Source organism: Mytilus galloprovincialis, chromosome 2 (genome assembly GCF_965363235.1).
Source record: "Mytilus galloprovincialis chromosome 2, xbMytGall1.hap1.1, whole genome shotgun sequence".
Taxonomy (NCBI): domain Eukaryota; kingdom Metazoa; phylum Mollusca; class Bivalvia; order Mytilida; family Mytilidae; genus Mytilus; species Mytilus galloprovincialis.
In genome coordinates, this window is record NC_134839.1 from 92899458 (window position 1) to 92914829 (window position 15372).

At 31.9% G+C, this 15372-nt stretch overlaps 1 protein-coding gene and 1 long non-coding RNA gene across 2 annotated transcripts; one reads left to right on the forward strand and one right to left on the reverse strand.

The window, feature by feature from the left end:
- Window positions 1–995: 995 nt before the first annotated feature.
- Window positions 996–13536, reverse strand: LOC143064894 (uncharacterized). Its single transcript, XR_012975345.1, has 4 exons — window positions 13488–13536; window positions 8352–8558; window positions 6549–6659; window positions 996–3760 (listed from the first exon to the last, which is right to left on the reverse strand). It is a non-coding gene; the product is annotated as an uncharacterized LOC143064894 (long non-coding RNA).
- Window positions 13537–13624: 88 nt separating this feature from the next.
- LOC143064893 (dual specificity protein phosphatase 19-like) lies at window positions 13625–15372 on the forward strand. The gene is made up of 2 exons (XM_076238082.1): window positions 13625–14132; window positions 14815–15372. The coding sequence occupies exons 1-2, from the start codon at window positions 13910–13912 to the stop codon at window positions 15216–15218; spliced, it is 627 nt and encodes a 208-aa protein (XP_076094197.1). The 5' UTR covers window positions 13625–13909; the 3' UTR covers window positions 15219–15372.

Below are 15372 nucleotides of genomic sequence, written 5' to 3' on the forward strand. Positions count from 1 at the left end.
TTGTTAAGCAGGGATAAACATGACTTAGTTCAAAGATGAAGAAAAAACAATTAAGATTTAAAGTAATTGTTTGATTTGTTTCCCATATCTCATAAAACTTAGAAAATATTATAAGAAAACATTCATAATAAAATGTTAAACTTCAGCAAAATACAGCAAAATATTGAGGACTTATTATGTTTCATTATTGAACAGTATACAAAATGAGGTTTAGTATACAACTTATTTTGGCAGGTATATTACGTACATCTATAAATTACTGTGGACTCATTATTTTTTGTTGGATACCAATTTTCAGGGATTTCGTTAGTATAAATAAACCATGAAATTAAATTTTCAAATATTGACAACTTTTCTGTGAGTGTGTATGCAGGTTTGGCAAAACCCATAATTAAATATCCAGGAACATGTAAATTTTCCTTAATCCACAAAAATAAATAAATCTACAGAAGTTAATTTATCATCATGTTTCAGAATGAGTGTCTGATATTGAGACACAAAAAAATTAGTTAAATTGGATATCAAACCAATTAAATACAATTCTGCAATTTTTAATAAACACCAGATAAAACTGTGATAAAAATAGATTATAAGCACCAAACTATATGAACAAATACACAACCTGTTGGTGACAGATATTGAACAAACAAACTAATTTTTAATTGTGCTGAAAAGCTTTATTAAACATTATGTACATCCTAACTGGAACAGTGCCTTGAAAAGCTTTTTGATGTCATGTGGAAAGGAATGATGAAAACAATATGGTGGCACTAAAGACCTGTTTTTGACAAACAGCCGACCACAACTGTCAAGGCCAGTTGCTAAGTAACAACATTCTGTCCTACCCCATAATGCATACTGATATGAGGGCAGTGAATCTGCTATTATGTCACGGTTGTAGGAGTAATGATTGTGTGAGAATCCTTCAAAGTTTGCACCATTGATTGTTTGATGTACTGCCAATATGGAATCTGTAGCATCTACTACTGTGAAGTTCTTATAACGAGAGAATGCTACAATCCAGTTGTCATAACCAACACGTCCAATTACAAACTTGGGAAATTTCTTCCATGGAAACTTTCTATCAACGATGAAATAATCCTGTGCATCTGCATTAAACTTTGTTCCCATTGTTACAGATTTTTTAATCAGACTTTTCCATGATTCATTTTTGCCACTGTCAATGTCCAAGTTTGTTCGCTTCCCAACAATCAGTACAGGTTTACTTGCTAATCCTTCGTCCTGTACAAAACTGTTCACAAATCTGATTGTTTTCATCAAATTGATTTCATACATTATATCAGCATTAGAAAACATAACATATGTTGTTGGGTACAAGGCTAAAACCATCAAGTACAATGTTTTTAAAACAGGCACTCCGCCGATTGCTGAATCCATAACTGGTAGTACTACATAATTCAATGATTCACCCAGTTTACGTGCTCTACTACAGTTGGTAAAAAGAACAAAGTTTTTGACACCTTTTATAGCCTTCCAGTTCTTTAAAGCATTTTGATTTGCTATGAACTTTGATTCAATATAATCAAAAGAAGTGAAAATAGTAAGAGTGATAGTTTCAATGACTTCTTCTTCATGCACTATACAGTCCTTAGACAGTGTTCTCGTTGGTTTAGTTACCTGTGGTAAAGATGATAATAATGACAGTTTATTTACCTGTGGTACAGATGATAATAATGACAGTTGGTTTGCATAACTGATGGAGAAAAGAAATAAAATTGTCAAAAACAAAACATTGAACAGCTTTCGATTAATTAGTGGTGTACATGAACCAAACATCATTTCAGGTTTAGTAACAGTTCCTACAATTTCTTTAGATACTGAAACCAGTCTAATTTAAGTATGATAAAGTCAAGATTATGTAACATGTCACTCTAACATGATATAAATCATTTCTGTATTAAAGACTCACTTAACAAAACAAGTTACATTTCAAAAAGTAAACCACCTTAAGGCCTTTACATCAAAATGTTTACAAAGAAAGGTTACAATATCTCTAAACAGTAGTAAAAATACTCATACATTGAAAACTAAGTTAAAACACACACACAAAATCAAATCAATCAACTCATTATTATATATATATATATAAATTATAACATTTAAAAGTTACCAACTGACTAGATCTTGTTACATATAATAAATAAATTGTCAAGAAATTACCCTAAAAGGTATACATGGTCCAATAGGCAGACTTAAGACCCTAAAAGGTATGAATGGTCCAATAGGCCGACTTAAGGTATACATGGTCCAATAGGCAGACTTAAGACCCTAAAAGGTATGAATGGTCCAATAGGCCGACTTAAGGTATACATGGTCCAATAGGCAGACTTAAGACCCTAAAAGGTATGAATGGTCCAATAGGCCGACTTAAGGTATACATGGTCCAATAGGCAGACTTAAGACTTGACTAGTTCTTGTTAAGATATATCATTTTTTAAGCTGTAAATCTTCTTAAATGCAATAAATTTTAAAAATTAACACTAAATTGAAAACAATGAATAATGCTTTATTGTAATTGACTTTTTATCAATAATGCTAACTATGATAATGGCTTTTAAGAATGTAATAATTTTTTGTAAATTTAATGCTGATAACGTTAATCTTTTGAGAAAAGAAAAAACACAACAAAACAATACAACACTCCTACAAACAAAGTACAACAAAAAAAATATGTACAATAAATCACAACTATTGAATATATATGTAATGCTAATTAATATAGCCTTAATGCTCTTGAACGAAATAAATAAATGACTGAAATTAATAAAAAAAAAAAAAGTTAATTGACTAGATAAAGACCTCAATCAAAATACAATCAACAAGTAAAATATTCTACATACATTATAAAATCACATACAGTTCACATTTATTGTAATTGAGTATTAACAATTAATTCATAATAAAATATAAACATATATATATGTCTTACTCTGTAACCTAATCACAACCTTTAACCACTGTTGAAGTCAGTAGCACCAGAAACAGCAGGTATAAGTATCACTTCAATTAGTCAAAATGTCAAAGGCAAAACAATAAAATAGCACTTGAATATGTAATTGTTGAGTATTTGGCAATAATAATTATGTGCAGCACCAAGACTAGAAGTCACTATAACTGTTGATATTAACAATGGAAGAACTTCATAAATATGAAATCTTAATAACATAAATAACAATTAATATATGACCAGTGACATAAATTACATTGTATTATATAATATGACATTGTTATAAAATAAATATTACTTAAACATAAATAAACAACAGTATTAACTGCATAGACCAGAGTATTAACTGCATAGACCAGAGTATTAACTACTGCATAGATCAGAGTATTAACTGCATAGATCAGAGTATTAACTGCATAGATAAGAGTATTAACTGCATAGATCAGAGTATTAACTGCATAGACCACATAAAATAACAGCCTATATGAGTGGTAATAGTGAGTGAACTTAAAGAGTTCTGACAAAAACAAAGATATAATAAAGTATATGTATGTTGTTAATTAGTGTTGATAATTAACCAAATCACAAATATTAACATGACATTTTTAGTCGAACAATAAACAACAAACACAGCACCTCAAATATCAAATATAAGTAATATGTTTAACCAAGAGAACACATAGGTATATTGGCTATCCCATTTTAGTAAGTGCAGGAAAACATATGTAATACTTTCTTCTTACTGAAAGATTAAATTCTTTTGTTGTAAAATGACATCCTTTTTTTCAAATCCTGAAAAAAAAAAATATATATATATATTCATGCTAGTCTATTATCTATAATGTGATGCAAGACAGTTGATTATCAGATGGTTATAAAAACAAAAGGCTGTCACAACGACAGCAAACCGGATTTATTAACATTTATTTGTGTCCTGGCAATATCACAAGAACCATTACTGGTGAATGGTGAAAGTGAAAATCGTCAATATCAAATTTGACCTCCATTTTGTAGTCTGAAAAGCTTAGATTGAATGGTTCATGAGTAAATGCAACAACGTGAATGGAAACGCCATTTTACGATCTTTCAAGAACCATAACTCCTTAACGGTAAAAGTCAAAATCGTCATTATTGAACTTGACCTCTATTTTGTCATCAGTAACAACATATAAAAATTTCAAAAGCATTGGTTGAATGGTTCATGAGAAACTGCACGGACACGACTGGAAACACCATTTTTCAATCTTTCAAGAACCATAACTCCTGAACAGTAAAAGTCAAAATCGTCATTATTGAACTTTATCTCCATTTTGTCATCAGTAACAATATATTAAAATTTGGGAAGCTTTGATAGAACAGTAAATGCACGGACACGACTGGAAACTCCATTTTTCAATCTTTCAAGAACCATAACTCCTGAACAGTAAAAGTCAAAATCGTCATTATTGAACTTGATCTCCATTTTGTCATCAGTAACAATATGTTAAAATTTTGGAAGCTTTGGTAGAACAGTTCATGCGTAAATGGACGGACACGACTGGAAACTCCATTTTTCAATCTTTCAAGAACCATAACTCCTGAACGGTAAAAGTCAAAATCGTCATTATTGTTCTTGACCTCCATTTTGTCATCGGTAACAACATATTAAAATTTGGGAAGCTTTGGTAGAATAGTTCATGGGTAAATGCAAGGACACGACTGGAAACTCCATTTTTCAACCTTTCAAGAACCATAACTCCTGAACGGTAAAAGTCAAAATTGCCATTATTGAACTTGACCTTCATTTAGTTGTCAGTAACAACATATTAAAATTTTAAAAGCTTTGGTTGAACGGTTCATGAGTTAATGCACGGACAACATTTGATTGCCCCCCGCCTGCCCGACACCCCGGCCACCCTGCCGCCCGCCGTACATCCCCAAATCAATAACCGACATTTTTGTCACAAAAATCCGGTTAATAAAGAATATGATACCAATGTTGGCAGTGGCATATTAAGGGGGAGTGGGAGGTGTTGTGGGTGTATGCCTATCTTTGATTGCAAAATAAATAAAAACAAATGTTATGTTTTCCATCATATATGTATGTTTTTAGTATGTCATAAAATCTGTTGACCTGCTTTCACTTGGCAATATATCTTCAATTATTGGAAATTATGTCCTTTCCCTTTAAAAAAATCTGGACTCACCCTTGGTTGATATAGTGTTATATACTACAGTAAAATCTGTTAAAGTCATGGGAAACTTCAAATTTAAAATTTGAATATGTTTTATATCCTTTAATGGCTAAGTTTTATTATAAAACAAGTGTATGTAAATTTTCTTGTGAAAGAAAATTCTTTATATATTATAAACAAAGTAATAAATATACTGCTATTTAATTATTGTCTTCCTATACTCTAATTCACAGATATTTTTCTTGTATGTAGTACCCTTAACTACCAGACCTCTTGTTAGAACTTCAACTATTGCAAAGCACAAGTGCAAGGGGAATCATAATTTCGATAACAATTTTTAAAAATTACAAGAAACTCATTTCATATGACTTAAAAAGTGTATGGTAATTAGGAATCAGTGAAGATTTCAAATAAAATTTATTTTAAATGTAAATAATATTATACGTTACTCATTATTAAGCTTTAAGATACATATTACACAAACATGACAAACGAAATATTAAACATAATTACACCTCATATAATAATGCCGGATTTTGATTGGTTGGTAGCCAGTATATTTTTCACATATTCTAACATTTTTTCCTCATTTCAAACGAATTTGCCTGTTTTTCAACACTGCCAGTGAAAATGCCTCAAATACCATGGTATTTGCCATTTTGGATATTCCTTTTTTACCCTCGCGAGCATCTTTCCGCCAAAAGATTTCAAATATGACGTTACATAAACTGAAAGCCAGCCTACATGTATTAGTTCATGTATAATTCCCGCGGTTCTATGATCATAGATATAGGAAGATGTGGTATGAGTGCCAATGAGACAACTCTCCATCCAAATGTACAATAGATATAGGGAGATGTGGTATGAGTGCCAATGAGACAACTCTCCATCCAAATAACAATTTATAAAAGTTAACCATTATAGGTCAATGTACGGCCTTCAACACGGAGCCTTGGCTCACACCGAACAAAAAGCTATAAAGGGCCCCGAAATTACTAGTGTAAAACCATTCAAACAGGAAAAACCAACAGTCTAATATCCACCTATCCTAAAAATTATGCATTTACATGTTTATGAATTACAGCTTACAACTATTTATCTGCACATGTACAGAGAGTTTTAATCCAAATCTATTTGGTGTAATTAAACAGATATATCATGTTATGGAGGGGTATTTGCGAAAAAATACCAGTCTTGGGACAGAATTTCACAGTACCTTGACTGGTATTTTTCGCAAATACCCCTCCATAACATGATATATCTATTAAAAAACTATTAACATATGCATTTAATTGATGTTCATGCAATCGTTCAGGTCAATTTTCATTTCACATATATACACAGCTATTAAAACAAATTGCTTCTGATAATTTTCAAACAATTTTCATGAAATAAACACAGCTTACCTTGTGCAAGAATATTTTTGAACACCAACATGATTTTTTTATGATAGTTTATCTCTAAGTGATGACATGTAACAGCACTCTATTTATTCAGCAAACTGTCAAGCTAGATAACTGGAAGTAAAATACAAATGAACTGAATTAAAACAGAATAATGTTAGAAAATGTAATCTTGTAAAAATATCAAGCATGCCTTGCTCACCTGAATTTCAACAGAGTTTTTAAAAAATGTAAAGATATTAAAGTTGACTTTCATGGATGATTTAGTTCAACTTTAGCCTTTATCTATATTGACCAAGTGGAAATGAGAATGAAATGACCTTATGTCCAAAAATAAACCATCCATGTATTATCAGTTGTTCAGATTACATAATTTTTATTTAACTTAACAATCAATTCATAAATATATGTAAACAAAATGTGACAAGATGACTTTGTATAAACTTTTGATATTCAATGATCCATGTACAATCTTGGATGTGTATTGCAATTAAAAAAACTAAACATTGCAAAATTGTTAGCTAATGAAACCATCCTTTCTAAAATGTCTAAATTAAAAAGAGATATGAACCTGATGTTTAGTGGTTGTCGTTTGTTCATGTGGTTCATAAGTGTTTCTGTGTCTCAGGTTTTTATATAGATTAAACCCTTGTTTTTCCTGTTTGAGTGGTTTACACTAGTTAGTCATTTTGATGGCCCTTAGCTTGCAGTTTGGCATGAGCCAAGTCTCCATGTTAAGGTCATACTTTGACCTATAATGGTTTACTTTTACAAATTATGACTTGGATGGAGAGTGTTTCATTGGCACTCATACCACATCTTCTAATATCTATTTGCAATAATACATAATTAATCAATCATTATACAAAGGTTAATTGTTTTGGGTTTCAAGAGGTTGACCTCAAACTTGGGCATCCAAAAAATATTTGAGCCAGCCAGACAATTTCTTTGTCTTATTATGTGGTATGTACCATATACCACTTAAAGGGGCACTAGCTACGATATATATATATAAAAAATCTAATATATTTATTTTTTTGGCTCAATTTCATTATTGAAATGGAAATCGTGAAATAATAATTTGCTTTTAGCAGCCAGTATGATTTAATTTCTTCAAAATAAGCTAAAAAATGTTGATTATGAATTATTCACTTGCAAGTGAATAATTCGACCTCATTGAATCCGTATTCATGTGAACTTAAATTTAACCCCTTAGCTTGAGATGGATAACACATGAATTAAATGTGTAAAGTTATTTAAAGGAAAAGAATGTCAACATTGAAATTGAAACAAAGATAGATCATTTGATTGACTGATAGGATCAACCAAAAAACTTTCTTATACAGGTAAAAACGATGATACACATTTATTTTTCATCTATTATATGAAATTAAATAGACCCAGAAAAATCCAACAGCATGAGTTTATTTAATCTATTTATATCTATATTTATGTTTACATCGCTTATATGGTCATCTGATGGCTTTAGAGGTCAACTCTAAGGTTAATTAAATGGCCTCTAGACTAAAATACATATGAAATTATTAAGCTACATATTTGCATGCTTGTGCCCTGTTAATTGTTATTTTAGACTTTTAAGTTTGGCTAAATGTTTTACATTATTATAAATCAAATATGAGAATTTGATTAAAATCGGTGTCAGAACATGTGTTTGACAGCTGGTTACCTTTTAATACCTGTATTTTTTTTAATTATTTTGTTAAATACTGTACATACATGATGAAAAGGTGTTTTGTAAGATTTCCTCCAATTTGTACATCTGATTACTGAATAAATAAAACAAACCTGCACCAATAATCTTAGGGAGTCCATCAGGTTGCATTTGACTGATATTAAATCAAATTTTGCTAGCCAAGGTTACACTCTAGTTCCTGTTCACCCTCGGCAGATCAAGTACTAGTCAGTATTTCAGATCCATGTGGTAATTATCTTCATTGGTTGCACTTGTGACTGGCTGATTCCAATCAAAACTGCATTTAAGATCAAATGTAACTGCAGAAAAAGTAAATAGAAAACAGTTAACTTTTTTGACAGTTTTATTTAAATGCCCATTCCTATGTTGACAGAAACTGCCATGTTGTTAAAAAATCCATATTCCTGCAAATTTTATAGTCTGATTACTTGAAACAGAATGATTATGAAAATATTGATGACTTTGTCCTCTTTCACAGTTTATATCTGATTCATATTAATCTATATTTTAAAAGAATCCATGACAACTTGCCTCAACTTTCTACCAAATCTCCCCAATAATAAAACTTGCCCCACTTAATAAAAGGAGTTTAATCTCACTGTATGTAAAAATGTATAGACCCTACCAATGAAGAAGAGTTTAATCCCTCTGCATAATTTAGCACGATATGTATTCGTTTAAAAATATGTGAGGAAAGAAGACAGGTCTTTATCTGATGGATATGACTCCTTCCTACCAGAGGGCAAGTTGGTAGGCCTAAAATCAGAGGCATTTGACTCCTTCCCACTAGAGGACAAGTTGGTAGGAAATTAAGGCCTTAAGTCAGAGGGATATAACTCCTTCCCACTAGAGGGCAAGTTGGTAGGCCTAATGTCAGAGGCCTTTGACTCCTTCCCACCAGAGGGCAAGTTGGTAGGCCTAAAGTCAGAGGGATTTAACTCCTTCCCACCAGAGGGCAAGTTTGTAGGCCTAAAGTCAGAGGGATATAACTCCTTCCCACTAGAGGGCAAGTTGGTAGGCCTAACGTCAGAGGCATTTGACTCCTTCCTACCAGAGGGCAAGTTGGTAGGCCTAAAGTCAGAGGGATTTAACTCCTTCCCACCAGACAGCAAGTTAGTAGGCCTAAAGTCAGAGGCATTTGACTCCTTCCTACCAGAGGGCAAGTTGGTAGGCCTTAAGTCAGAGGGATATGACTCCTTCCCACCAGAGGGCAAGTTGGTAGGCCGTAAGTCAGAGGGATATGACTCCTTCCCAAAAGAAGGCAAGTTGGTAGGCCTAAAGTCAGACAGTATGACTCCTTCTCACCAGACGGCAAGTTGGTAGGCCAAAGTCAGAGGGATTTGACTCTCTTTCATTAGAATGGGGCAAGTTGGCAGGTTTTATAAAATCATTGATTATTAACAGGATATACAACCCATTTTTATTAGTGATGGACAGGTCTATGATTCCTTTAAAATTCAAAAGTGGGCAAGTTGGCAAGCAGAAATTCAGTTACATTCAACTCCTTTTCATTAGTATGATTAGTACGGTGATTTAAAAGAAAGTAAGGAGATGTTCTAGATTTGTTGGCAAGGTTGGTGAGTTGATAAAAAGTAGGCAAGTTGGTGTGTAGCTTTTTTACAGTGGATCAAATTGTTTTGCTTTAACATCAAATACGGCAGCAGATATTTGGATTATTTAAAAAAAAAAATAGTGAATGTGTCCATGGGACACAGATGATGTCCCCACTTGCATATAAAGTTTTAAAGGGACATGATTCTGGAACAGTAAGAGTGATGATACCCAAATTTGTACTTGATCCGAGTTTTTTGGTAAAAAGCATTGTGTATACGTTTCATAACATTTAGTTGAGGCAAACTTAAGTATTAATGAGAAAGGAAACCAAAAATCGAGCATTTTTTCCATTTATAAATGGACATACATGTAACTCTAGAACAGTATAGGTGATACCCCCAAATTCACACTTGATCTGTGTTTTGTGGTAATAAGCATTGTGTATATTAGATCGATTGGTTTTCAATTTACAATGGTGTACAGTAAAAATACCTCTCAAAAATGGTTTAAAAATTACCTGCAGCTTTATTTGAGATAGCAATTCAACATGTACAGCTTTCTTTTTTTTCCCTCCTTTTTTTTTTTTATCTCTTTCTAATAAACCCAACATCAACTAATTCATACAGACTGAGACAAATTAGTATGTTGATGATGTATAATTGAGAGGGAATTCAACCTCACCTTAATAACTATCATATTGTAGCGATATAATCATTTTCTATCATTTTATTTTAGTTTACTACAAGAATAAGAATAAGAATATTTATTATTCCAATCAAGGGCCCTTGATGTGCAGCATAACATGTACACATAAAACAAAACATCATGATTTGTAACAGAAAAACATTTTTATAAACTAAAATGAAACATTAAAAGAAAAAGTTCAGACAGATGTTATTATCTTCATGCTATAAAAATCATATACATTTAATTCCAGGCAGGATCAGAACCATAAAATCATTACAATTATCATTGTTATTACATACATTAATTAACGTTTCGTCTAACATCTAGACATGTAATAATATAGCCCTAAATATTTAAGTACAGACAAATTTTCATTAGTAAATAACCAAACAAATTTTGCCTCATTTGAAAGATGTATAAAGTTAGGACAAATACAGTTTATCTCCTTGCAAAATATCTCCCTATCATTTTTGTATGCTGGACAACTAGTTATGACAGTACCAAGAATGAAAGTATGTAGAAATTTTGTTCTTAAAAAACACATTTATCATTATTTGCTGCAATTGCAATGAAAAATAAGCTTTAAATTTTATCCAGATCTTTTTAAATAGCTGAAAATTGAAACAGGACAGACAAAATGATGTATGACTATCAATAAATGCTCTTGTATGACATGAGTAAGATTGCAACACTCAAAACAAGTTTGAATTATGGAGTATGGTGGCGTAACTCTTACTGCTCTAGAGTTATGTCCAGTTATAACTGGAAAAATTGCTGATTTTTTTGTTTTTGTCCTTTAACTTAAGTTTGCCTCAACCAAATATTATGAAACTTTATATAAAATGTTGTTCATCTTCAGCCAGATTTAGAGTACACTTCTTACAAAGCCTTTGGTTAATTTATTATATTAATATTTGTTAACAGTTATATATAATTTTCACCTGTATTTACTGTTGTTTTTGAAATCATGTAAAATAAGGTTAATATCATAATTAATAGTATTAGATATACTATAATCATATTTAAGATAATAATATCAATAACGAAAAACTGCAAAATTTCCTAAAAATTACTAATTCAGGGGCAGCAACCTACCAACAGATTATCTGAAATGTTCAGGACAGATAATTCTAAACCAGACGAACCTTTTCAACTCCATGTCAAATTTGCTTTAAATGCTTTTGTTTCAGAGATATAAACCAAAAACTGTGTTTTACCTCTATGTTCTATTCTATATACCCATGTCCACCCATGTTGGTTGGCAGGCAGGGTGAACGGACACATTTTCAAAACTAAATACCCTAAAGATGATTGAGTTTGGTTAAATGTGTCTCAGTAGATTTAGAGGGGAACGTTTTTGTAAAAGATTACAAAAATTGATGAAAATTGTAAAAAATTGACTATAAAGGGCTATAACTCCTTAAAGGGTCAATTTAACTCCTGACAAATTTGCTCTAAATGCTTTAGTTTTAGAAATGTAAGCAAAAACTGCATTTAAACTCTACGTTTTATTTATAGCCAGGTTGGTTTGCAGGCAGGGTCTTCAGGCATATTTTTAAAACTAGATACACTAATTTATGCTGATGGTGGCCAAGTTTGGCCCATTAGTTTCAAAGGAGAAGATTTTTGTAAAAGTTAATAGACAACGACTGACGACAGATGCCAAGTGATGAGAAAACCTCACTGTTAAAAATAAGGATAGGATTAAGAGTTTTGAGTTAACCAATAGGCAGGATCATGAGCAACTTTGCAAATAAAAATGGCAGGACCAAAAAGAGTGAAAAATAAAAAGACAAGACAGAGATATAACTAAAACAAGAATGTGTCCGTAGTACACAGATGCCCCACTCATACTATCATTTTCTATGTTAAGTGGTCTGTGAAATTGGGATAAAATCTCTAATTTGGCATTTAATTTAGAAAGGTCATATCATAGGGAACAAATCAAATCAAATCAAATCAAATCATTTTATTGGTGTAAAATCCAAATATTGGATTGTTACCAAGACAAACATGACAATCATTACAAACATATAATATCTAAATTTAAACAACATTCATATTCTTATAAGACTATATATTCAAATGTTTTGGAGGAGGTGATACCTTTGCAAATTTGAAAGTACAAGTACAAACAATCATATTAATGCAATTGTTATAAAATATATCATTACAAGTACTATAAGAAAATATAAAAGTCACATAATTTTTTTACATCCACTAGATTTTCTTATCAGCTAGGCTGTTCCTTAATACATATAAGTCATTAACTCCCTTGACAATAACATGCATACTAAGTTTCAAGTTGATTGGACCTGAGACTACTATAACACAGATATTGGTCACTCTCGATTTCCCTATTAAACCGGCTACACTCAAAAAAGCTAGCTGCGTTAATTTAACATAGTTTCGTATTTTACCGTTAGCAGACGACATGTAATTGTTCAATTAAAAAGGAATAATACAAAGCAAAATATTATTTTCAATGCTGTCATTATTATTCCTATTATTATATGAATATTATTATGATTATCCTACTTTAATGATTATTATATTATAATAGTTTATAATAATAAATGTATTTTAATAGTTTTTCATAATAAACATGTTTTAAAAGTTTTTAAAATAAGCTGAGACTACTATAACACAGAGATTGTGTTATAGTAGTCTCAGGTACTAAGTTTCAAGTTGATTGGACTTAAAAAAAACTACCTTGACCAAAAACTTTAACCTTAAGTGGGACAGACGGACGAACGAACGGACGGACGAATGGACCCACAGACTAGAAAACATAATGCCCCTTTACTATCGTAGGTGGGGCATAAAAATGCAGGATGTGCCGAATTGTCTTTGGATCAGGTGCCGAATTGACAAGTTGCCTATCTGGTCAAACCAAGAATTGTAACTGCTAACTCTAAATTAGCACGACGTTAGTGGAAAAAAAATAACATTGATGTTCCCCACATGACGCATGTAAATTTCTTTACCATATTATAAAAAAAATACAAGTTGACGACTGACGTGAGGGAAAATATGCCGGATGCACCAAGTATTAAAAAAAAACCCTGACCAAACACGGTCAAGATTGACATGAATCCGAATTGTTACACAGAACGGCTATTTTTAGACATGACTTTTGTTATGGTTTGTGTAGACTTAAAATAGATCACAAATTATTCAGGAACGGTTTAGATACAATATTTCACCACGGTTCGGGTTGAAAATTTATGTTACCAGCCGTTTAAACAAGATCAAGAATAAAATATTATCAGACTGTACAGACTCAGAGTGAGACAGTATAAAACCAAGGAATCCTGGAAACTCAGTGAATAGCTTTTTGTTGTATTTTTTTTACCAGGAATTTTTGAACTGTTGCATATTTGTGCACATAAAGTTTTACTGTCGAAGGATGGCAAACTCATTGCTTGATTCACTCAAGTCATTTGACAAAACAAAATTGAAACAAACAGACACTAAAATTACAACCACTGAAGGACTACAGATAGTCGAGAAAAGGGATTCTCACGGACGGATAATACACGAGCTGGTTGGAGGGAGAACATACGGCTTTGTTGCATCAATAGTAGATGATTTACAAGTTGGAGAAGTTTTATCCGATCATTTAATTATTGGTAAGTTTTAATGCTTGTATCCATTTGTTTGTGTGTACTTTGTTGTTTATAGATATAAAGTTATTTTCTTCATCATTTATTTTCTTCATCATTTCCACTGATCATTTCACTCTGTTCGTTCGTACTATGAAAAAAGATATTTTCTGATCTTACTAAAATAAACAACAAACAAGAAAATGGGTTTTGTGGGCGTTACAAAGATTCAATAATTTTATAAAATTAACAAATGACTAACAAAAACAATAAAGATCATCATACATATGTATCAATGTCAACATGTTTTATAATTACACAAGTATCAAGCGTACTAAGCTACTACTAAAAGGAGGGGGGAGGGAGGAAAAGCTAACGCATTAATCAAACAGACCCATACAAATTCCTTATATACCCTCACCCGGAAACGCTCCTTCAAAAACATAACCCGGGAAAAAATACCAAGTAAGGAAAACCCCCTTTATGACATAACGGAACGCAAAGAAATAGATTGACGTGTGGTATGAGTGCCAATGAGACAACTCTCCATCCTAGTCACACTTTGTAAAAGTAAACCATTATAGGTCAAATTACGGCCTTCAACACGGAGCATTGGCTCACAACGAACAGCCAGCTATTAAAGGACCCAACAAATAAAACATGTTCTTATATGACTTATTATAGAACTATAGTAAACTTTTTTTTGTAGGATCACAGGATGTAGCCCATGACTTATCATTGTTGGAAAAGTTCAAAGTTACCCATATACTGAACCTAGCTTCTTATGTGCAAAATAAATACCCAGACAAAATCAAATATAAAACCATTAAAATTAATGATCTTCCAGAAGTGCAAATTCTTCCCTATTTTGATCAAGCATTCGAGTTTATTGATGAAGGTGTGAGAGACGGATGTGTATTGGTTCATTGTAACGCTGGTGTTTCTAGGTGTTCCACGGTAATTATTGGCTATCTGATGAAAACCCATCACATGAGTTTAACTGAGGCTTACAATTTAGTAAAAGAAAAGAGACCTGCTATCCGTCCTAATGATGGATTCAGGGTTCAGTTGAAGACTTATGAGGAGAAACTGAAGATGGATCGAAAGTCGTAATAGTATCTTTATCCATTGAATAAATGGAATACCAATAGGTCGGACGTTTCCATCCAATAAATGGAGTTCCAACAGCAGTGATATAGAAAATGCCAATTTATGATGAAAAAACTTATTTTGAAAATACATTTATAATAAAATGAATTAATCACTA

Bases quoted from the DNA above. Each gene is read 5' to 3' on its own strand.
- LOC143064893 (XM_076238082.1), top strand. From the start codon at position 13,910: ATGGCAAACTCATTGCTTGATTCACTCAAGTCATTTGACAAAACAAAA. The intron at 14,133-14,814 runs GTAAGTTTTAAT...TTTTTTTTGTAG, and splicing joins ATCCGATCATTTAATTATTG to GATCACAGGATGTAGCCCAT.